General features: G+C 40.3%; 1 protein-coding gene across 2 annotated transcripts in view; it reads right to left on the bottom strand.

Annotated features, from left to right (window-relative positions):
* Positions 1 to 25,186, bottom strand: part of tmprss2.4 (transmembrane serine protease 2 gene 4) — a 102,171-nt gene that overhangs the window by 16,219 nt on the left and 60,766 nt on the right. For both annotated transcript variants that reach the window (XM_031896531.1, XM_031896532.1), the window contains exons 4-7: positions 11,279 to 11,359; positions 9,841 to 9,978; positions 4,429 to 4,620; positions 1,507 to 1,698 (exon numbers count right to left, since the gene is read on the bottom strand). In XM_031896531.1, coding sequence (XP_031752391.1) covers positions 1,507 to 1,698; positions 4,429 to 4,620; positions 9,841 to 9,978; positions 11,279 to 11,359 — 603 coding nt within the window. The remainder of the gene's footprint in view (positions 1 to 1,506; positions 1,699 to 4,428; positions 4,621 to 9,840; positions 9,979 to 11,278; positions 11,360 to 25,186) is intronic.

The raw sequence follows: 25,186 nt of genomic DNA, 5'->3' as shown, positions 1-25,186 counted from the left end.
AAAAATGTGTCCAAAATGTGTGCAGTGACGAACATTACAAACAACTGCCGCTCACAGCCTGCACTGACACGGGTATAGAACATATATGTACTAAATATAGTACGATACTTTATTTTATATGAATTTTATGTGATTTTATCGGTATATGTATGTCCAGCTTTAACAATTAGTCAGTTTAACAAAAGCGGCATTTATTCACTGATCTTCTTTAAAAGGTTTGTCCACAAATACGTCTTACTATATTGGGGACCAGTGTCAGACTGGCCCCCCAGGATACCAGAAAAACATCCGTTGGGCTCAGGTGTCAGTGGGCCCTCCTGCTCACCCAACCATTTGCCCTGTATGCCTATACAATGGCCATTACTCAATTCTATATGAGAAGAAACAGAAGAAATGGAGGTAAGGGTAGATAATAGTATGTAAATAGAAGTAATTAAAAGACTAAAGAAAGTGAGTGAACAGAGAAGAGGAGAGTGGGCCTTAGGTCTAAGGTGCACTGGCACGAGATCCCTTCTATCAAAGCACCATGCCGCCATTTTTGTTCATTTTCATGGGGATCCATTGAGCTTCCCAGGGTGGACCTGGGTTACTTGGTTTGTTGATAAGCACGCGCTTCAAGGAGCAACACAGGCATTATGGGCAGGATTAATTTGGTTAGAAAGCTTATCTCCTGATTAAATTCTAGACTTTGTCCATAGAGCTGTATGTAATTTAATATGAAAGACTTGTCTTTCTTTTACCCAGTGAAAACTTTATTTAAGTCTATGATGGAAAAAGTGAAACTGAATTAGGAGAAACATTTTTTTTCTCCTCAAATTAAACCTTGCCCATTAGTTCCCATGTGATAAACTATACAATAACAAGCCAGATTAAATTCCATGAGTAAATGTTATTTTCTAACTCTCCCCCTAATTCAGATATAGTTTTTCTTATAAACTTCAATAGAGTTTTTATGTGATAAATAGTGATGGACAAAAAAAATAGTCAGGTATGAATTGTCTCTCCCATCAAAAGAACTGTTTTGCATCAAAATTAATTGTCTCTCATCAAAAGAATTGTCTCTCGCGTCAAAAAGAATGGGAATGTGCAAGTAGAGAGGTAAATAAGTAAAAATAGGTAAAAGGGAAAGAATGAGATGAGGGGGAATAGAAGGTAGTAAGATGACATTTAGAGAGAATGAGAGAAGAATGGTGTCTCTTTTAGAGTGGAAAAGGATGCAAGACAAGTAGCAGCTGAGGGAACGGGTGCTAGTATATTGTCCCTTTGGTTTGACCTTATTTTCTTGTGGATTTTTTTAATTTTGTCTAGGATATAACTAGCATAGTCCCTAGAGGTAATAGAGGAGGCAGAAGGTTGGGTAGGTTGATGTAACACAGAGTTGTAAGTGAAAATTTTCATTAAAAGTGATTTCTACTCAGTAATTGCTGTTGATATAATGCATAGAAAAATAGCAAATTGAATGCTTCATGAGGCTTGCCTTAGGCCATACAGTGAATCATTCCTTACCGCAATTCAACTCATCATCTCCATAAAGGCATTGCTGTATACCGTCACATATCTGGTTGGTGGAGACGCACGTGTAATAATAAAATACACTTATACAATATAATTTGCAGATTGGTGAACTTGTAGTTGATGTGGTGGTTGCTGTGGTGGTTCTTGGGGTTACTGTGGTGGTTGTTGTGGGGGTTAGTGTGACTGTAAAAACAAAAGCACACTACTTTATAACATTTGCTGAAAAACATACAGTACTTCTGACATAATGATCTTTGCTACTACAGATTCTATAAAAAGAGTTTCTCGCTGCTTACAATGTTTCTTTCTCCATGTAAAATATTGGCTCATGATTATTGTTTGGCTAATGTCACATGGAATTACTATATATATATATATAATGGCAACCATCTGTCACTGCACACACTGGGCGTGGCTGGAAACTGAACTCTTGATTTTTTTTTAAAAGGGTTGTCCACCAATATGTCCTACTATATGTCCTACTATATTAGGGAACAGTGTCAGACTGGCCCAACAGGATACCAGGAAAACACCCGGTGGGCCCAGTGGGCCCCCTGCTCACTCAACCATTTGCCATGTATGCCTATACCATGGCCATTACTCAATTCTATAAGGGAATAAATGGAGGTAAGGGTAGATAATAGTATGTAAATAGAAGTAATTTAGATACTAAAAAAAAGAGAATAGGGAATGGGCCTAAGGTCTAAGGTATCCTGGTGGGCCCTTGGCACCCCAGTGGGACACTGTTGGGGACCATGGGATTTTTTTGTTATAACTTTGCAAAAAGGTGGACAGCCCGTAAAGATATCTGTACTAAGGCTATAACTAACTTGCTATAACTTTAACTACAATATCATACATACATTGCATTAACCATTTCCTGGATAAGATAGGACCCCCACTGTTATAGTGTCTGTGCCAAGCCTTTGTAAAACTCAGTGTAATACATTGGAAACTGTGCCATATTGCATAACTTTACTTTAGGACAAGATAACTCAAATACACTGGGCAATTTGTTCAGCACCCTCCAGGGAATAAAATACGTTCACATGAGTCAGTGCTCATCTTCTAGAAAAAATGCAATGAAACGAGATCCCTTCTATCAGAGCACCATGCCACCATTTTTGTTAATTTTAATGGGGATCCATTGAGCTGCCCATGGTGGGCCTGGGTTACTTGGCACTTGGGGTGCAACCAAAGGCACCATTAACATTATTGGATCAGTGTTGATTCAAGGAGCAACATGGACCTTACTGTATGGGCCAGATTAATTTGGTTAGAAAAGCTTATCTCCTAATTAAATTCCAGATTTTGTCCAGAGAGCCATATGTAATTTAATGAGAAAGATTTATCTTACTTTTACCAAGTTAAAACTCTATTTAAGTCTATGATGGAAAAAAGGAAACTGAATTAGGAGAAAACTTTTTTCTAACTCTTTCCCTAATTCAGATCCAGTTTTTCTTATAAACATCAATAGAGTTTTCATATGATAAATAATGAAAAAAGGATTGCCTTTTGTCAAAAAGTATTGCCTCTTGTCATAAAGAATTGCCATGCCTCAAAAGAATTGCCTCTGGTCAAAAAGAATTGTTGCACGTCAAAAAGAATTGCCTCTCATCAAAAAGAATTGCCTCTCGTCAAAAAGAATTGTCGTGCATCAAAAGAATTGTCTCGCATCAAAAAGAATTGCCTCTCATAAAAATAGAATAGTCTTTCATCATAAAGAATTGTCACACGTCAAAAGAATTGTCTCTTATCAAAAAGAATTGCCTCTCATAAAAATAGAATAGTCTTTCATCATAAAGAATTGCCACACATCAAAAGAGTTGTCTCTCATCAAAAAGAATTGCCTCTCATCAAAAAGATTGTCTCTTTTCAAAATAATTGTCTCTTATCAAAACGAATTGTCTCTTGTCAAAAAATTGTCGTGCTTCAAAAGAATTGCCTCTCATCAAAAAGAATTGTCTCTCATCAGAAAGAATTGTCTCTCGTCAAAAAGAATTGCCGCACATGAAAAAGAATTGTCACATGTCAAAAAGAATTGCCTCTCGTCAAAACGAATTGTCTCTTGTCAAAAAATTGCCAGGCTTCAAAAGAAATATCTCACGCCAAAAAGAATTGCCTCTCATCAAAAAGAATTGCCTCTCATCACAAAGAATTGTCACGCGCCAAAAAGAATTGCCTCTCATCAAAAAGAATTGTCGCGCATCAAAAGAATTGTCTATACAATAATGAGCCAGATTCAACTCCATGGGAAAATTTTATTTTCTAACTCTTCCCCAATTCAGATCCAGTTTTTCTTATAAACATCAATAGAGTTTTTAATAATGATGGATGAAAAAATTCAGCAGGCGTGAATTGTCTCTCCCATCAAAAGAACTGTCTCGCACCAAAAAGAATTGTCTCACATCTAAAGAATTGTCTCCCATGTTGAAAAGAATGGGAATGTGTGGGAATGTGCAAGTAGAGAGAGAGAAGTGATGAATGAATTAATAAAAATAGGTAAAATGGGAAGAATGAGATGAGAAGGAATAGAAGGTGGTTAGATGACATTTAGGAAGAATGGTGTCTTTCAGAGTGGAAAAGGATGCAAGACAAGAAGCAGCTGAGGGAACTAACGCTAGTATATTTTCCTTTGATTTGACCTTATTTTCTTGTGGATTTTTATATAAAATAAATAAATATAAATAACTAGCAAAGCCCCTAGAGGTAATAGAAGAGGCAGAAGTTTTGGTAGGTTGCTGTAACACAGAGTTGTAAGTGTTAAAATCTGCAAATCTGAAAATTTTCATTAAAAGTGATTTCTACTCAGTAATTGCTGTTGATATAATGCATAGAAAAATAACAAACTCAATGCTTCATGAGACTTGCCTTAGGCCATACAGTAAATGCTATCCATCAATCATTCCTTACCGCAATTCTGCTCATCATCTCCATAAAGGCATTGTCGTATACCGTCACATATCTGGTTGGAGTAGACGCACGTGTCATAATAAAATACACTTAAACAATGTAATTTGCAGATTGGCGAACTTGTAGTTGATGTGGTGGTTGGTGTGGTGGTTCTTGGGGTTACTGTGGTGGTTCTTGTGGTGGTTAGTGTGACTGTAAAAACAAAAGCAAACTACTTTATAACATTTGCTGAAAAACATACATAATGATCTTTGCTACTACAGATTCCATAACATGTGTTGCTCGCTGCTTTCAATGTTTCTTTCTCCACGTAAAATATTGGCTCATGATTCTTGTTTGGCTAATGTCTCATGGAATTACTATATATATAATGGCAACCATCTGTCACTGCACACACTGGGTGTGGCATGAAACTGAACTCTTGATTTTTCTTTAAAAGGGTTGTCCACCAATATGTCCTACCATATGTCCTACTACAGTGGTGTGAAAAACTATTTGCCCCCTTCCTGATTTCTTATTCTTTTGCATGTTTGTCACACTTAAATGTTTCTGATCATCAAACACATTTAACTATTAGTCAAAGATAACACAAGTAAACACAAAATGCAGTTTTTAAATGAGGGTTTTTATTATTTAGGGAGAAAAAAAATCCAAACCTACATGGCCCTGTGTGAAAAAGTAATTGCCCCCTGAACCTAATAACTGGTTGGGCCACCCTTAGCAGCAATAACTGCAATCAAGCGTTTGCGATAACTTGCAACAAGTCTTTTACAGCGCTCTGGAGGAATTTTGGCCCACTCATCTTTGCAGAATTGTTGTAATTCAGCTTTATTTGAGGGTTTTCTAGCATGAACCGCCTTTTTAAGGTCATGCCACAACATCTCAATAGGATTCAGGTCAGGACTTTGACTAGGCCACTCCAAAGTCTTCATTTTGTTTTTCTTCAGCCATTCAGAGGTGGATTTGCTGGTGTGTTTTGGGTCATTGTCCTGCTGCAGCACCCAAGATCGCTTCAGCTTGAGTTGACGAACAGATGGCCGGACATTCTCCTTCAGGATTTTTTGGTAGACAGTAGAATTCATGGTTCCATCTATCACAGCAAGCCTTCCAGGTCCTGAAGCAGCAAAACAACCCCAGACCATCACACTGCCACCACCATATTTTACTATTGGTATGATGTTCTTTTTCTGAAATGCTGTGTTACTTTTACGCCAGATGTAACGGGACACGCACCTTCCAAAAAGTTCAACTTTTGTCTCGTCGGTCCACAAGGTATTTTCTCAAAAGTCTTGGCAATCATTGAGATGTTTTTTAGCAAAATTGAGATGAGCCATAATGTTCTTTTTGCTTAAAAGTGGTTTGCGCCTTGGAAATCTGCCATGCAGGCCGTTTTTGCCCAGTCTCTTTCTTATGGTGGAGTCGTGAACACTGACCTTAATTGAGGCAAGTGAGGCCTGCAGTTCTTTAGATGTTGTCCTGGGGTCTTTTGTGGCCCCTCGGATGAGTTGTCTCTGCGCTCTTGGGGTAATTTTGGTCGGCCGGCCACTCCTGGGAAGGTTCACCACTGTTCCATGTTTTTGCCATTTGTGGATAATGGCTCTCACTGTGGTTCGCTGGAGTCCCAAAGCTTTAGAAATGGCTTTATAACCTTTACCAGACTGATAGATCTCAATTACTTTTGTTCTCATTTGTTCCTGAATTTCTTTGGATCTTTGCATGATGTCTAGCTTTTGAGGTGCTTTTGGGCTACTTCTCTGTGTCAGGTAGCTCCTATTTAAGTGATTTCTTGATTGAAACAGGTGTGGCAGTAATCAGGCCTGGGGGTGACTACAGAAATTGATATTGAAATTGAAAATTGAAATTGATAAACCACAGTTAAGTTATTTTTTAACAAGGGGGGCAATCACTTTTTCACACAGGGCCATGTAGATTTGGAGTTTTTTTTCTCCCTTAATAACGTAAACCTTCATTTAAAAACTGCATTTTGTGTTCAATTATGTTATCTTTGACTAATAGTTAACGGTTTTTGATGAGCAGAAACATTTAAGTGTGACAAACATGCAAAAGAATAAGAAATCAGGAAGGGGGCAAATAGTTTTTCACACCACTGTATATTAGGGGCCAGTGTCAGACTGGCCCAACAGGATACCAGGAAAACACCTGGTGGGCCCCGGTGTCAGTGGGCCCACTGCTCACCCAACCATTTGCCTTGTATGCCTATACCATGGCCATTACTCAATTCTATAAGAGAAGAAATGGAGGTAAAGGTAGATAAAAGTATGTAAATAGAAGTAATTTAGAGACTAAAGAAAGTAAGTGAACAGAGAATAGGAGAGTGGTCATAAGGTCTAAGGTATCCTGGTAGGCCCTTGGCACCCCAGTGGGACACTGTTGGGGACCATGGGATTTTTTTGTTACAACTTTGCAAAAAGGTGGACAACCCCTTAAGGCTATAACTAACTGGCTATAACTTTAACTACAATATCATACATACATTATATTAACCATTTCCTGGATAAGATAGGACCCCCACTGTTATAGTGTCTGTGCCAAGCCTTTGTAAAACTCAGTGTAATACATTGGCAACCGTGCCATATTGAATAATTTTACTTTAGGACAAGATAAGTCAACTACACTGGGTAATTTGTTCAGCACCCTCCAGGGAATAGAATATTTCACATGTTTTCATAGTAACGTAGTGAGTTGGGTTGAAAAAAGACATACGTCCATCACGTTCAACCATAATGCCTATATATAACCTGCCTAACTTCTAGTTGATCCAGAGGAAGGCAAAAAAAAAAACCATCTGAAGCCTCTCTGATTTGCCACAGAGGGGAAAAAATTCCTTCCTTCCAAGATGGCAATCGGACCAGTCCCTGGATCAACTTCTACAAAGAGTTATCTCCCATAACCCTGTATTCCCTCACTTGCTAAGAATCCATCCATTTTTTCTAGAAGATGAGCACTAACTCATGGAAGTTATATATTATATAACTTCCATGAGTTAGTGCTCATCTTCTTGAAAAAATGCACTGAAACAAGATCCCTTCTATTAAAGCACCATGCCACCATTTTTGTTTATTTTTATGGGGATCCATTGAGCTGCCCATGGTGGGTCTGGGTTACTTGGCACTTGGGGTGCAACCACAGGCACCATTAACATTATTGGGTCAGTGTTGATAAACAAGTGCTTCAAGGAGCAACACGGACATTATGGGCCAGATTAATTTGGTTAGAAAGGCTTATCTCCTAATTAAAGTCCAGATTTTGTCCAGAGAGCCATATGTAATTTAATGTGAAAGACCTATCTTACTTTTACCAAGTTAAAACTCTATTTAAGTCTATTTTGGAAAAAATTAAACTGAATTAGGAGAATTTTTTTTTAACTCTTTTCCTAATTCAGATCCAGTTCTACTCATAAACATCAATAGAGTTTTCATGTGATAAATAATGATGGTCAAAAAAATTCAGCAGGTGTGAATTGTCTCACACCAAAAAAAATTGTCTCTCGCATCTAAAAGAATTGTCTCTTGTCAAAAGAATTGTCTCTCATCAAAAAGAGTTGTCGCACATCTAAAGAATTGTCTGTCGTCAAAAACAATTGTTGAACTTCAAAAGAATTGTCTCTCATGAAAAAGAATTGCCTTTTGTCAAAAAGGATTGCCTCTTGTCATAAAGAATTGGTGCGCGTCAAAAGAATTGCCTCTTGTCAGAAAGAATTGTATCTCGTCAAGAAGAATTGTCTCGTCAAGAAGAATTGTCTCGTCAAGAAGAATTGTCTCTCGTCAAAAAGAATTGTCAGGCGTCCAAAGAATTGTCTCTCGTCTAAAAGAATTGTCTCTTGTCAAAAGCATTGTCTCTCGTCAAAAAGAATTGCCTCTTATCAAAAAGAACAGTCTCTCGTCAAAAAGAATTGTTGTGCATCAAAAGAATTTTCTCTCATCAAAAAGAATTGTCTCTCATCAAAAATAATTGTCTCTCGCCAAAAAGAAATGTCGTGCATCAAAAGAATTGTCTCTCATCAAAAGAATTGTTTCTCATCAAAAAGAATTGCCTCTCATCAAAAAGAATTGCCTCTCGCCAAAAGAGCTGTCTCTCGTCAAAAAGAATTGCTGCGCATCAAAAGAATTGTCTCTCATCAAAAGAATTGTCTCTCGTCAAAAAGAATTGTCATGCATCAAAAGAATTGTCTCTCATCAAAAAGAATTCTCTTGTAAAAAAAAATTGCCTCTCATCAAAAAGAATTGCCTCTTGCCAAAAAGAATTGCCTCTCATCAAAAAGAATTGCCTCTCGCCAAAAAGAATTGTCTCTCGTCAAAAAGAATTGCTGCGCATCAAAAGAATTCTCTCATCAAAAAGAATTGTCTCTTGTCAAAAAGAATTGTCTCTCATCAAAAGAATTGTCTCTCGCCGAAAGAAATTTCATGCATCAAAAGAATTGTCTCTCATCAAAAAGAATTGTCTCTTGTCAAAAAGAATTGCCTCTCGTCAAAAAGAATTGTCTCTCACCAAAAGAATTGTTGTGCATCGAAAGAATTGTCTCTCGTCAAAAAGAATTGTCAGGCTTCAAAAGAATTGCTGCACGTCAAAAAGAATTCTCTCGTCAAAAAGAATTGTCTCTCGCCAAAAAGAATTGCCGCACATCAAAAAAATTGTATCTCATCAGAAATAATTGTCTCTCGCTGAAAGAAATGTCGTACATCAAAAGAATTCTTTCTCTTCAAATGAATTATCTCTCATCCTTAAATTGTCTATCCTCAAAAATAATTGTCTCTCGTCAAAAAGAGTTGTCTCTCGTCAAAAAGAATTGTCTCTCGTCAAAAAGAATTGTCTCTCACCGAAAGAATTGTCATGCATCAAAAGAATTGTCTCTCGTCAAAAAGAATTGGCGCGCATCAAAAAGAATTGTCTCTCGCCGAAAGAATTGTCGTGCGTCGAAAGGATTGTCTCTTGTCAAAAGGAATTGCCTCTCGTAAAACAGAATAGTCTATTGTCAAAAAGAATTGCCGCGCGTCAAAAAGAATTGTCTCTCGTCAAAAAGAATTGTCGCCCATCTGGGAAAATCTTGACCTGAATTAGTAGATAAGCTTTTCTCATGAAACTGAATTTGGCCCTGTGGTTTCACATTGATTTGAATTAGGCCCATTGTGCCAGAGTGTCATATATAAAGGGGAAACTGGGCTTTGTGTAATTGTATATGGAACACAATGAATTCTAAAAGGGGAAGATATAAAGAGATACTTTTCCTGAATAAATGAGTGAATGGTACTGTCACATAATGGATTCTCTCAGGGTACTGTGATTTAGTATTTCCAGAACTTACATGTAATGTACTGTATGTACGTGCAAAGTAAAAACCCAAATCAGGAATATACTGCCCTAATTTAATGCTATTCAGTACTGATTTCTTACCGCAATTTCTTTCATCATCTCCATAAGCGCAGTCCTGTACCCCATTACATATCTGGTTGGAATAGATACATTGGGCAGAGTAGCTGCAGTACATCTGGCAGGGGCTTGGGCTTGTACTTGGGCTTTGGTTTTTAGTGACTGTAAAAATAAAGAGAACAAAAAACCTTTTATTGCCATTTACTGAAAAGCGTTCTTTTTTATTAGTCCTACTAAAGACTTTATAAAGTGAACTACACACTTTTGAGAGCTTGTGTAAGAGATCACAGAAGGAAATGATTTCATCGTCAATACTGCGTGTCCTCAAAATCACCTGGTAAGTGCTGATATGTAGCCAGAGATCAGCAGAACACTATTTTCTCTTCTCAAATGTGCATTATAATAAAAATTCCCCTATTCAGGGATGACCTTAGACCTATTGGGCTCAATAGGGCCACACACGGGGGCCCTGCACCAGTGGGAATAAGCACATAAAGCTGTTCCCAGTTACATCATCAGTCACATGGAGAGAGCGAGAGGCAGGGACTATTAGCCCCCCCAACCCTGGAACCCTGTGCCAGCTGGCAACACCTTGTGTAGGGGCCCCGCCAAAATGCACCCAATTGCACCCCGCTGTTTATAAGACCAGCCCAGCCCATAATTTACCTATGGATGGATGGAAGCAACTTCAAGGGCATAAAAATGAGAAGCACAGAGTTTATTAGGAGTTTTATGGGTGGATTATGTTAAGGTGCTGATCAAAACTCAAATTAAATTAGATATATAAATTAGATATATAACATTTTTGATTTCTTCTGGATTAAATCTCAATACTGAAATATCGAGAATGCTCATATACCTTTTATAAGGACAAATGCAATAATTTCATCTTTCAATGGACTTTTCATTAAATTGAAGTAAATACTGATTAGTGACCTTTCTCCTGGGTCGGACTGGGCCGCCGGGACACCAGGAAGAACTAAGGTGGGCCCCGGCAAACCAGACCCCTTTTGGCGCTCCTCCGGCTGCAGGTGTCCCTCCCCTGACGTGTTTCACTTACGCACAATCAGGGGAGGATGTTGGGGGTGTGGCCCCCTGCGAGATATGTGGCCGGCAGCTGCACCTTGGGGGGTGTGGGGCCCCCCCAGTCTGAATCTACCTTTCTCTGTTGTTCAAAGATAGAGTTAAATTAGATGTTTGAACCTTGTCATTCTTTTGGGTACAACTGAACCATTTAAGTAGCTATATACTAGTTTCATTGCATTTGTATGTTAAAGCATAGCGAAACCAGTTGGACCCATTTTCTTGCTGTACATTGTATAAGCTCCTCCTACATACCACCCATAATGGCACAGGGGCAACAGTGTGAATGTATCATTTTGCTCCAGATTGTAACTGAGCAGCAAATGCATTGGAGTAAGCTTGGAATACAGAGGCAAATGCATAGTAATGTTTCTCTTACCAAAATACCAGGAAAGAACCACAACCACAATTACTAGTGCTGAGATGGAAACTGCCCCAACAGGAACTAAAATCTTCTTTCCTTCATAAAAAAAAGTAAATTGGGTTTAGCAGTAATTTGGAGCTTGCCATAATAACTAGAGCCAAAACACAGAAAAAAGCCGGTCAGGGTTAGGAATTTTCCATTGACTCCCCTTTGACTCCAATGCCCTTGGGCAAATTTTGCAAATTTTTTTTTTTACAAAGTTTACAGTGAACCGAGCCTGTTTTGCTCATAACTAGAAATAACCTCTACTGCCCTTTTCCCTGTAATATTTTGGTAAAGCCTATGGGGAACATTTACTCTGGCGCTTGACTAATGGCATTTCAGCACTTTGCCACCCCCATGCTCACAGATTTTTTGCACTACAGCATTAAAGGGACAGTATACCCCACCCCCTTCTTCAATATTGGTTCGTTGAATAGGATTTGTGTTGGATATACTTTTTGCCTGTTTTTTTTATATAAAATAAATATATATATTGGGGGTTTTTTTTGCACTAAACAAGGCAAACTTGGAAAATGAAACTAAAGCCGCATTCTACTTCCTGATCCCAAAGAGCAAAGTGAACCAACTAAGAAATCTCTTTATAATGAACTGCTCTTTATCTAAAATTATATCAGGCTGTAGCTGGGGAGGGGAAGAAAGGGGTCTGTTTATACAGAGGCTTCTCAGTTTTTTTGCTGGTTTGTGTTACTTTGCTCTTTGGAATCAGGAAGTAGAACAGTAGTTCAGTTTCATTTTTAAACTTTGTCCAGTTTAGTGAATGAAATAACTGTCCTTGGTCCTTTGCTTTTTAACTTGTTGATTAATGACCTGGAGGTGGGCATAGAGAGTAATGTTTCTATTTTTGCTGACAACACTAAATTGTGCCAAACTATAAGTTCCATGCAGGATGTGCCGCTTTGCAGAGCGATTTGACAAAATTAGATAACTGGGCAGCAAACTGGAAAATGAGGTTCAATGTTGACAAGTGCAAAGTTATGCACTTTGGTAGGAATAATATAAACGCAAACTATCTACTGAATGGTAGTGTGTTGGGGGGATCCTTAATGGAGAAGGATCTGGGGTTTTTTGTAGATAACAAGTTGTCTAGTTCCAGGCAGTGTCATTCTGTGGCTACTAAAGCAAATAAAGTGCTGTCTTGTATAAAAAAGGGCATTGACTCAAGGGATGAGAACATAATTTTGCCCCTTTATAGGTCCCTGGTAAGGCCTCACCTTGAGTATGGGGGGCAGTTTTGGGCTCCAGTCCTTAAGAGGGATATTAATGAGCTGGAGAAAGTGCAGAGACTGCAACTAAACTGGTAAAGGGGATGGAAGATTTAGGTTTGGGGATTTAGGATTGAGGTTGGGGAATGCCCTGACGGGGGATTTTGGGTAGGGGGTTCCTCACGGTGCAACAGCAGTGTATTCATGGGGGATGGGATGGGCTGGGCAACTCGCATCTCACCCTTTACTTGCCCCTAACGTGTATCAGACAAATGCACAAGGTAGGGAGTGGCACTTAGGGGCACATTTACTAATCCACGAACGCTCTGAAGGCATCCGAATGCGTTTTTTTCGTAATGATCGTTATCTTTGCGACTTTTTCGTATTTACCCCGACTTTTCTTCACCTTACCGAAATTTTCGGACTGAACGAAAGAATGTTAGTTGTGCAACTAATGTTCTTTCGTGCGCAAGTGCACTGATCGAGCCCATGCAGACATGCACTGAAGGATCAAAGTCAGAAAGGTTTTCCCAGCATTTACGATCGTTCAATACGAAAAATTTGCAACGAAAAGTCGTGAAAAATACAATAAAGTCCCAACGGCCCAGCACTTACTGTGCTTCCTATGGCAACTAAACAATTAAATACAGGGCTGTACTGTGCAAGCTTCAAGGTACAGGCTGCACCGATATCCCCCTGATCACTTACTAAGACTCCAGTGAGATGGTCCTTTTGGAGGCGGAGCAACAAAATGGCCAGCAGGTACTTGGGCGCTGTAGGGTGGCGGTGCCGGCTGCACTTGTGGGGTACAGGGCATCACATTATCATAAAGAGGATCAGTCGGCTGCTCATACGGTGCCGGCTGCACTTGTGGGGTACAGGGCATCACTTCATAAATAGGCTCAGTCGGCTGCTCATAGGGGTCATTACCCATGACGACATACTGCGATACACAGAAAATAAAGAAAAACATAAAATAAGAGTTTAAAAAGGCAAGAGCTTTTGCCATATATAACAATATGGGCATTTTTTCCCCAGCAGAAGAACATGCAAAGCTACATGCCGATTGGTTGCTAATGCATTGGAACCATATTGATTTGCATGGAGCAAAATTAAATATGTCACAGAGGGAGGGGAAGCAGGGGTCCCTAACCTCCGTGTAGGGGACCTGTTTAATATTGGGTATTGCAAAATAAGTTGTATCACAGAGCTGAATGGGTTAACATGGTTCAAATGTGCACACTGACTCGCCAATTCACACTATCCCTCAGATGCAGGAAAAGGTGAGGTACCGTGTTAGCCAGTCAAAAATATTTACAGGGTAACCCTTTTGAAATAAAAAATAACAAAAGGTGATACCTTTATTGGCTAAGATAATCATAGCAAGCTTTCAGAACATTTTAGTTCCTTTTTCAAGCTGATTACCTTATAACCACTGCACCCCCTTTGTCAGCTGGTTTGATGATAATGTCTTTCTTGTTTTTGAGACGTTTAACAGCATTCCTTTCCTGGAGACTCAGAGTGTGGTTCTGTTTCTTTGCCTTGGGCAGGATGGTTGATTTAACCCTGTCTCTAAATGAATCTATATATTGATCCAGTTTGGGATTAAGGCCTGCAGGAGGTGTCCACTTGACTTTCTTTTTTGTAATTTGTTCCTGTTGCATGGAGGTGTCAGAACCTTTGTGTGGCCTTTCATGAAAGTATTCCTTAAGGCGCAGCTTTCTAAAGAATTCCTCCATGTCCTTGCAGAGTTCGATTTTATCCATTGTTCTTGTGGGACAGTATGTTAGCCCCTTTGATAGTACTGTAATTTCCTCTTTAGTAGGAGTGTAGTCCGACAAATTCACAACACTGTGTTTTTGTGCATTGGTCGGATCCGCATAGCGCTGCCTTTGGAGTCTAAAGGTCCCCATACACGGGCCGATAGTAGCTGCCGATATCGGTCCCTTGGACCGATTCGCCAGCTAATTGGTCCGTGTATGGGCACTCCCGACTAGCCTGCCCGACCCATATCTGGCCTCAAATCGGCCAGGTTAGAAAATCTGGTCGGATCGGGGACCACATCGGCTCGTTGATGCGGTCCCCAAACCGACTGCCCCATTGCCGCAATATAATCCGATCGTTTGGCCCAAGGGCCAAACGATCGGGTTATTTTTTTTTTTTACTAAAAGCTTGCTATGATTATCTTAGCTAGCCAATAAAGGTATCACCTTTATACCACTTTTGTTATTTTTTATTTCAAAAGGGTTACCCTGTAAACACTATCCCTCACATATACCATTGTTCCCTAAGTCTGGAATGTGATTGATAGGAAACATATGGTCCTAGGGGTAATAGAGTGGGGGAGGGTTTTCTAACAGGGATATATATCTGCAACAAAAGGCTGGTCTCTCAGACACACACATGCTTACACACTCTCACATGCTCTCATTTACACACATTTACTCTAACACACATGCATACATTTTTACTACTTTATATGAATACATACATACTTTGTATTGTATTGGGAAGCTGTCATATTGTTTTTGACTGGCTTAATCATTGGTAATTTGTATGTAACTTCTGTAACTTATTTCCACACAATAAATATACTTAAATATCACCTTGGTGAGTGGTGTTTGTTGACCATAGTACTTACACAAATATATTAGGGAAAGGATAGTTATAACAGGACCGGTGCCGGGCCGTGGACTTACAACAGATATGCGAAGCTTCTACTGATCGCAACAAGGAGCAAAGTACTTAAAGCCCCTTACTAAGTGCACATCCAAAGCAGGTAACACCAAGCGCACTGGATGACCATACTAAGTCCATACTAAGTTCAAACCTCCCAACATTTTGAAAACGAAAAAGGTGCAAAAATAAATGCAGCAATTTTTGACCATGCCCATTTTTACGACCACACCCCCTAAATACCACTCCCATTTGACTAAATTTGGCAGGTTAAAGCTTGAACACATTTCTGGGGGTTTCACTTTAGGGGCCTTAACTCAGGGGGACTTTTATTTTACCCAGGAAAACAATATTACGTTTTTTTTCAGGACAACCTAAGCTTTTAAAATATGGTAGAATTTTTGTGTAATTCCAATTCTGTTACAAGATACACCTGATTTGTAAAGTCCCATGTCTCCTGAACGTGCCAATACCAAATATATATAGTTTTATGGAGATTTCTCACTTGTATAGGTCACAAACCCCCAGCAGTACATTACCAAATTTCCAAAGCACTGCTCCAGAAAGCTGCATACTTTAGATTTTAAGGCCAAAAATTCCACTAACAGAAAGTTTATCCCAGAAAATTAAACATTTTTGGAAAGAACAGATTCTGGGGAATACAGAATAGGCACAACTGTCTCTCTACTCCAAACTATCAAGTCACAATGCTTTCCTAAAGTTACTGGTTTTTATCAAAATTTGTGAAATTTTTTAAAAATCGCTTCAAAGCTTCCAGTCTATAGTATCTTATCTCCTACAGGTCATAAAGTAACCAAATAAAACACCCTAAATATGAACGCTAGGGGGCTGATTTACTTACCCACGAACGGGTCGAATGGAGTCCGATTGCGTTTTTTTCGTAATGATCGGTACTTTGCGATTTTTTCGTATGTTTTGCGATTTTTTCGGATTCTTTACGAATTTTTCGTTACCAATACGATTTTTGCGTAAAAACGCGAGTTTTCCTATCCATTACGAAAGTTGCGTAAAAAGTTGCGCATTTTGCGTAGCGTTAAAACTTACGCGAAAAATGCGCAACTTTTCGCGTAAGTTTTAACGCTACGAAAAATGCGCAACTTTTTACGCAACTTTCGTAATGGATACGAAAAACTCGCGTTTTTACGCAAAAATCGTATTGGTAATGAAAAATTCGTACAAAATGCGAAAAAATCGCAAAACATACGAAAAAGTCGCAAAATGTTCGTTTTCAAGTCGGAACTTTTCCAATTCGGGTCGGATTCGTGGGTTAGTAAATCAGCCCCTAGGGGTCCCCTGAACAGTTTGAGGCCCAATATGTATAGGTTTAGCTAAGTATGTGGCATGTAGGGGCCCCAATGGGAACATACCCCCATATGATCTATCATTTCTGTTATTTCAGCTCCTGCAAAATCAACACATTTACATCATTATATGTGGAATAAAGCTAGTAAAAAGTACATTGACCACAGAAAGTCATATATTGTTGGAAAGTACACATTCCCCCAAATCTAAAATGGGTACCAATGTCTTTATACTCCAAAGTACCAAGCCACAAAGCTTTCCCAAAGTTGGCAATTTTGATAACATTTCCAAAAATCCACTCAAAGCTTCCAGTTTCCAGCATCTTATCTCCCACGTATTATTAGGTACCAGGATAAAACAGCCTGAATATGAACACCAGGGATCCAATGTATAGTTTGATGCCCAATATGTATAGGTTTACCTAAGTATGTAGCATGTAGGGGCCCCAATGTGAACATACCCCCATATGATCTATACTTTCTGTCATTTCAGCTTCTGCAAAATCAACACATTTACATCATTATATGTGGGATAAAGCTAGTAAAAAGTACATTCACCCCAGAAAGTCATATATTTTTGGAAAGTACACATTGCCCTGAATACAAAATGGGTACCCATGTCTTTCTACTCTAAAGTAACAAGCCACAAAGCTTTCCTAAGTTTGACAATTTTTATGGCATTTCCAAAAATTACCTCAAAACTTCCACTATGCAGCATCTTATTTTCTACAGGTTATTAGGTACCAAGACAAAACACCCTAAAGCTGAACCCCAGAGGTCTACTAAACAGTTTGATGCCCACTGTACATAGGTTTATCAAAGCACATGGCACTTAGAGACCCCCAAATATACCTTGTGCACACTAATTTCATGGCTTACCTTTACCAAAATGAAATGTAGGGTGACCCCTAAAAACCCTATATTTTTGGAAAGTACACATTCTGAAAAATCTAACAAGGGTAAAGAGTCTTTTCTACACCAAAGTACCAATCTGCAAAGCTTTCCTAAAGTTAGTGGTTTTTTATGACATTTCAGAAAATCGAATAAAAATGTTGCAGTTTGCCGCATTTATCTCACACAATTTCTTGCACACAATGGCAAATCACCTCAAATAGGAACACCTAAGGTCTAATGAACAGTTTGATGTCCAATCTGCATAGATATACCAAAGTCTGTGGTGTGTACTGAACCCAAAATGAAAATAGCGCATATGGATTTCTCGCCAACTCAGCTTTTGTACACAGAGCCCCCTGACAGCGCATTATGTGCTGTAAGAACCCCTAACTATACAGAGACCCCCAGAAAACCATATATTTTTGGAAAGTACACATTCTGCTGAATTCAAAATAGGCAAAGTTATTTTTGTACACCAAAGTTATACATGGCAAAGCTATGCTAAATATAGATCAGGAATACTAATAAAGGGATAAAAATGCAATAAAACCCACAAAAATTGTGCAAATCAATGAAACAACAAAATAAGTCACATGCCATCATAATTAGTGGTCAGAATATCTGATCCAATAGTCACGCTGTCAAAATAAATGGTTTTTAGGGGAGAAAATAAATTAAAAAAAAATGTTTTAAGAAGTTTTTGTGAGTTTGTGTATTCATGTGCACATATAAAAGTTGTGTGACATTGTGTATATGAGTTTATATGAGTGTATATAAGTGTATATAGGTGTGCAAAGTGGGAAAAAAAACCTGTGCTAAATTGTGTTGTATGTGTGTATAAATGTATGTAAGTGTGTGTAAAAGTGTATAAATAAAAATAAAATCACACTTACCTGTCATGAAGATCAGATCGCTTCCTTGCTCCTCCATGCTGCAGTTTTTGGGAGGAAGTAGGTGGGAGGCGGTGCTGGGGGGAAGTAGGAAGCAGTACAAGTAGCAGATGCAATGCGATCGCATCTGCTGCTTGTAGGACGGTCCTGCGACAATCGCATTACAGGACCAACCCCCCAACCCCCTCGACTTGTTGCAGAGGGGTTGGGGGCATATCTGCGGCAAAAGCCGCCGGTACAGAGATAATTGCTTAGCCACAAATAACGTAGGTACTACGTTGTTGGCAGGAAACTGCTTTTTTTTAAAACAACGTAGTACCTACGTTAATGGCAGGGAAAAGGTTAAGCTGTGAGTCTCAGTTCCCCCAAGAGACCTGTTTAGCTAATAAGTTACAATTGTATCTCAGTGAGGGGGGGCTTTTTACCTTTCTGGGCTCCGCCAAAAGCTCACTTATTTAATTAAAAGCGAGAACAATGTATCTAAGTGCAGGTGACGCTCATTAAGATTTCTGGGATCTCTGCGAAAAGCTACTTATTAAATTAAATGTGGGAAACAATGTATCTAAGTGCAGGTGACGCTCGTTAAGATTTCTGGGCTCTCTGCCTAAAGCTACTTTTAATTAAATTTGTATCTTTTTTAGCTTCAGTGCAGGAGATCAAAGGGAAATGAGGGACTTTTCAGTAAGAATCTAGGGCTGCGGGTTCAGCTGTCAAAAGAGAGACTGTCCCATGAAAATCAGGACAGTTGGGAGGTGTGTAAGCAGCACGGGATGACACTACTTAGGTGGGAGTAAGACATGCAAAGGGGCTGGGCACACAGTTGCAGGGGAACAAGCTCAGGTCTCCCACTGATTTTGTATTATGATGAGCTGTATTATATTTTATAATGTAGTTATATTAATAATAAAAATAAAGCGCATAATATAAAATGTAGTAACTACATTTATAGATGTAATAATTCAATTCTATACTATACACTAGTTGCCCCCCCACCCCCGGTCCTTGGAAAAACTGTCTTGCTTGATACCGATCCGTGGTGCAAAAAAGGTTGAGGACAACTGGGCTAAAGGGTTTTACCTTGCAGCCAATCACAGTGCAGCTGTGCTGGGACTTATACTGAGCATGCAGATAGTTTTTTTCTGAAAGTCCCATCAGGGCTGAATACAGATTGGATAATCTGATAATATGTATTATTATTCTCCTGCGCAAAGGGACCACCATGCAGTTACAGAAAATAGATGTCGATAAAGGTTATTTCTATAGGTTAAAATAATTCCACCTACCACATTGGGTTCCATTTCCGTCTCAAGGAGAAAAGGCTGAGAGCTGAATTTGTGTAACCTGGAATGAAAGGGGGAGGTTTGTATGTAGGTAAAACCCTGAGAAATGTTTAAAGTAAATAAGGAAATGGTACGAGGTATTCTCACATTTACTGGAAAAAACATGAGAGAAGAGAAATTCTTTTAATGCCACACACATTTAATATGCCCTTTTTTTTCTGTATTTGCTGGTGTTACTCAGTGTGCATCTTGTCGCATGTATGTGGTCCTGGAGCAGCAGTTCCATGCAGCATTTACTTGTGAGAGATGCAGGTGGGTTTTCCTCTTGGAATCTGAGGTGCAGAATCTAAGGGGGGAACTGGCAGCACTGAGGGCAGCTGCAAACATGGGGGAGAACAGGAGGCTCACTGAGCAACCACTGGCAGGGGCCGGTGTAGTGGGGGGTGGAGAAGGGACAGTGGAGGTTAATGAGGGAGACAAATTTGTGACAGTTAAGAGGGGAAGTAGGGGACACAGGGGTAGGGGGGCTGGTTCACAGCTTGTACAAACCAATAGATTTGCCGCTTTAGGTGAAGATATTGGGGAAGACAGCTCTGAGCTGGCATGCATGGAGCGGGCTGACTCTCAGAGCACCCTGGGAGCCGGCACCTCTAATACAGGTGGGGGGAATAGTGCTAGGAAGGGAAGGCAGGCTATGGTTGTAGGGGATTCAATTATTAGAAAGGTGGATAGGGTAATTTGTCGCAAAGACCCTACATGCCGAACTGTGTGTTGCTTGCCTGGTGCTAGGGTTCGGCATGTGGTGGAACGAGTGGACAAATTGTTGGGAGGGGCTGGGGAAGACCCGGCGGTCTTGGTACACATAGGTACCAATGACAAAGTTAGAGGAGGGGGGGAAGTCCTCAAAAACGATTTTAAAAAGCTAGGTACGAAGTTGAGGGCGAGGACTTCCAAGGTAATTTTCTCAGAGATATTCCCTGTGCCACGAGCAACGTTAAGAAGGCAGCGGGAGCTTAGGGAGATTAATGCGTGGCTGAGAGATTGGTGCAGGGAGGAGGGCTTTGGGTTTCTCCAGAACTGGGCTGATTTCTCAATCGGCTACAAGCTCTTTGCCAGGGATGGGCTGCACCTCAATGATGAGGGGGCAGCTGCTTTGGGGGAAAAGATGGCTAGCGGGTTGGAGGAGATTTTAAACTAGGAGTGGGGGGGGAGGGTGCAGCGGGAAATTCTGTGGTAGACAGGATAGATGAGGTAGTGGGCATAGTAAGGGAAAATGGGGGAGGAGACTTGCTTTGGGATACTGATAATGGCAGGGAGGCCCATAAGTTGTTTACACGTCATTCTCACGCCGGAACCAGTATTAAATGTATGTTTACCAATGCAAGGAGTCTGACTGGTAAAATGGGAGAGCTGGAGGTACTGGCGTTGGAGCGGAAATATGATGTGATTGGAGTTGCTGAAACTTGGTTGAATGAGTCTCATGACTGGGCTGTTAATATTGGGGGTTATACATTGTTTCGGAGGGACAGGGGCAATAGGAAAGGAGGAGGAGTGTGTCTTTTCGTTAAGCAGGAACTAAAAGCAAATATTAAGGAGGAAGTGATGGGGTTAACAGAGGGAGCTGAATCCTTATGGGTTGAGCTTCTCACAGATAGTAAAGAATCTACCAAACTAATTGTAGGGGTTTGCTATAGACCCCCTAATGTAAGTGAGGAGGAGGAGGCCCAGCTCCTGTTGCAAATAGAAAAGGCTGCTAGTTTGGGGCAAGTGATAATAATGGGGGATTTTAATTATCCGGATATTGACTGGGGCAATAGTACTGCCAGGACAGTAAATGGGAACAAGTTTATAAACTTGCTGCATGACAACTTTATGTCACAGGTTGTTGAGGAGCCAACCAGGAACCATGCTATACTGGATCTAGTGATCTCTAATGACCCAGAACGTATAGCAAATGTGCAAGTGGTTGAACCCCTGGGTAATAGTGACCATAATGTTATTTCATTTGATGTTTGGTGCAGGAAACAAATTTACACGGGGGCAACAAAGACAATGAATTTTAGGAAGGCAAATTTTAGCTCCTTAAGGGCAGCGCTTCAGGGCATAGATTGGGGCATTATGTTTTCTGATAAAAATACAGATCAGAAATGGTTGTCATTTAAAATGATATTAAATCATTACTGTTCTCAATTCATTCCATTAATAAGAAAAAGTAGAAGTGTTAAGAATCCCCCCATGTGGCTTAACTCTGAGGTAAAGAAGTTAATAGGGAAAAAAAGGAAAGCTTTTAAGAAATATAAGTCAGAGGGGACAGTAGCTGCGTTTAATGATTATAAACACTATAACAAGTGTGTAAAACAGCAATCCGGAAGGCAAAGATAGAAAATGAGGAGCGCATCGCGGCCGAGGCCAAGACTAACCCCAAAAAGTTTTTTAAGTATATTAATAGTAAAAAGATGCAGGTTGAGGGTGTGGCCCCATTGAGTTATAGTAACAATATGGTTACAGCCGATACAGAAAAGGCAGATGTGCTTAACCAGTTCTTTTCTTCTGTGTATACAGTAGGGGGAGCCAGTAGGCCAAGTCTCACCCAATAGCTGCACTGTTGCCTCAGCTCCAACTACACAGTGGTTGGCACAGGATATGGTGCTTAAGGGTTACACACGATAAATGTAAACAAGGCACCTGGGCCAGATGGAATACACCCTCGGGTACTGAGAGAGCTAGGGGCAGAATTGCAGTGGCCCTTGTTTCTGATATTCTCAGACTCTCTTTCATCAGGTATGGTACCTAGGGATTGGAAGAAGGCGAATGTCATTCCCATATTTAAAAAGGGAGTAAGATCTCAGCCTGGCAATTATAGGCCTGTAAGTTTGACATCCGTGGTGGGCAAGTTATTTGAAAGCTTGTTAAGGGATCACATACAAAATTATGTAGTGGAGAATGGCATTATGAGCAGTAATCAGCATGGCTTTATGAAGGACAGGTCATGTCAGACCAATTTAATTGCTTTTTATGATGAGGTAAGTAAGAAGCTGGACAGTGGGGATGCAGTAGATATAATCTATTTGGATTTTGCCAAAGCATTTGATACCGTTCCCAACAAACGACTGCTTTCTAAACTAAGGTCTATTTGTCTTAGTGAAGTCGTTTGCACATGGATAGAAAACTGGCTACACGATCGGGTACAGAGGGTGGTTGTTAATGGCACATTCTCTACTTGGAGTAAGGTCCTCAGTGGGGTCCCTCAGGGTTCTGTACTGGGTCCACTTTTGTTTAATTTGTTCATAAATGACTTAGGGGAGGGTATTATGGGTAATGTATCAGTGTTTGCAGATGGCACCAAACTCTGCAGACCAGTCAATTCTATCCAGGATGTGACATCCCTGCAGCAGGATCTTGACCAACTGGCAATCTGGGCAGCTAAGTGGCAGATGAGATTTAATGTGGATAAATGTAAGGTCATGCACCTGGGATGTAAAAACATGCAAGCCCCGTATACCCTTAATGGGACTGCACTAGGCAAATCCATAATGGAGAAGGACCTTGGAGTCCTTGTAGATAATAAACTTGGCTGTAGCAAGCAATGCCAGGCAGCAGCTGCAAGGGCAAACAAGGTTTTGAGCTGTATTAAATGGGGTATAGATTCACGGGAGGAGGGGGTTATTCTTCCCCTTTACAGAGCGCTGGTAAGGCCCCATCTAGAATATGCTGTTCAGTTTTGGTCTCCAGTGCTCAAACGGGACATTATTGAGTTAGAGAGGGTCCAGAGAAGGGCAACTAAGCTGGTAAAGGGTATGGAAAGTCTCAGTTATGAAGAAAGACTGGCCACGTTGGGTCTGTTTACACTGGAGAAGAGGCGCTTAAGAGGTGACATGATAACTATGTATAAATATATAAAGGGATCATATAATAACCTCTCTAATGTTTTATTTACCAGTAGGTCCTTCCAACGGACACGAGGGCACCCACTCCGTTTAGAAGAAGGGAGGTTCCATTTAAATATTCGGAAAGGATTTTTTACAGTGAGAGCTGTGAGGTTCTGGAATTCCCTCCCCGAATCAGTCGTGCTGGCTGATACATTATATAGCTTTAAGAAGGGACTGGATGGATTCTTAGCAAGTGAGGGAATACAGGGTTATGGGAGATAGCTCTTAGTACAAGTTGATCCAGGGACTGGTCCGATTGCCATCTTGGAGTCAGGAAGGAATTTTTTCCCCTCTGCGGCAAATTAAAGAGGCTTCAGATCGGGTTTTTGCCTTCCTCTGGATCAACTGGCAGTTAGGCAGGTTATATATAGGCATTATGGTTGAACGTGATGGACGTATGTCTTTATTCAACCCAACTTACTATGTTACTGTGTAACTATGTCTAGCAGCTTGTTCCGTCATCTCACTCACAAGGGCTGGCGACCCATTTTCTGCCGACTTCCGACACTGCCGATGCGGCCCCTGATCCGACTGAATTTTCTGACCTGGCCAATCGATATCTGGCCAATTTTAGGCCAGATATCGGTCAGGCAGGCCCCTCGTTTCTGCCCCTACATGGGCCGATAAGCTGCTGAATTGGTCCAAGGGACCGATATCGGCAGCTACTATCGGCCTGTGTATGGGGACCTTTAGCGGTGGCAATCAGGTTTCAAATCATTTATCTCGGTATCCAGGCATTCGATAGTGAGTAACATAAAGTCTATTGAGCATATATTACAAATTTTTTAGCCATCTTGTGGTCATCAAAGGGTTATTAATGCACAAATTCGGTTTGTTACTCACTCTAGGAATTTTGCCATTGCGAACATACTCCATTAATGTTGAACGATGTAGTCTTAAATGTCAGTCTTTTTCTCAAGCTGCAATAGTGCAAATGGAGGTTCATCTGTATCGCCAACTCCAAAATTTAATTTCAGTTGGTCGTCTTGACTCAATATATGCTCCAAATCAGTTTCACTATAGGCAAACGTCGAACTGGTCCTTACATCCACTCACCCAGGCATTTTAACAGCCCTTAAGATTGATGTCAGCCGAAAAACGTTTTCTGGGAATATGCCCCACTACTGTAAATGCATCTTACCTGTGCCTGCACCGGAATGAATGAGATACGCTCGGGTGCAGGCACATGTAGCCAAAATACTCATAAAAACACAAGACTTTGCATTCTCTTGCATTTTTGTGTATTTCGGCTACATGTGCCTGCGCCCGAGCGTATCTCATTCATTCGGGTACAGGCCCAGGTAGGACGCATTTACATTAGCTTTCGGCTTGCCGAGAATACGCCACGTCTGACATCAGCCTAAACTGAAAGTACAAGTTCACCCAGGCACAGAATATGCGTTCAAAAAATAAAAAAATTGTCGGTGAGCTTTGTATAAAATACTTGTGAAAAAAGCTTTAGCTCCTAGTTGTCGCTCTGTGCTGAAACCAAATACAATTGTAGAAATCCAAAATATTGGAAAAAAAAGCTTCAGCAGATTTGCTGCAAACCATTTACTGTGGGTAGTGGTAACACGACATGTTTCGGGTCAATACCCTTTATCCAGTGTACAAAGACCATAACCGTGTGTTTTCATTTAAAGCCAAACTGACCTGTGACCCACACA

The sequence above is a fragment of the Xenopus tropicalis genome, chromosome 2, assembly GCF_000004195.4.
Source record: "Xenopus tropicalis strain Nigerian chromosome 2, UCB_Xtro_10.0, whole genome shotgun sequence".
Taxonomy (NCBI): domain Eukaryota; kingdom Metazoa; phylum Chordata; class Amphibia; order Anura; family Pipidae; genus Xenopus; species Xenopus tropicalis.
Note: the sequence above shows the minus strand (reverse complement) of the source record. Positions and strands in the feature narration are given on the sequence as shown.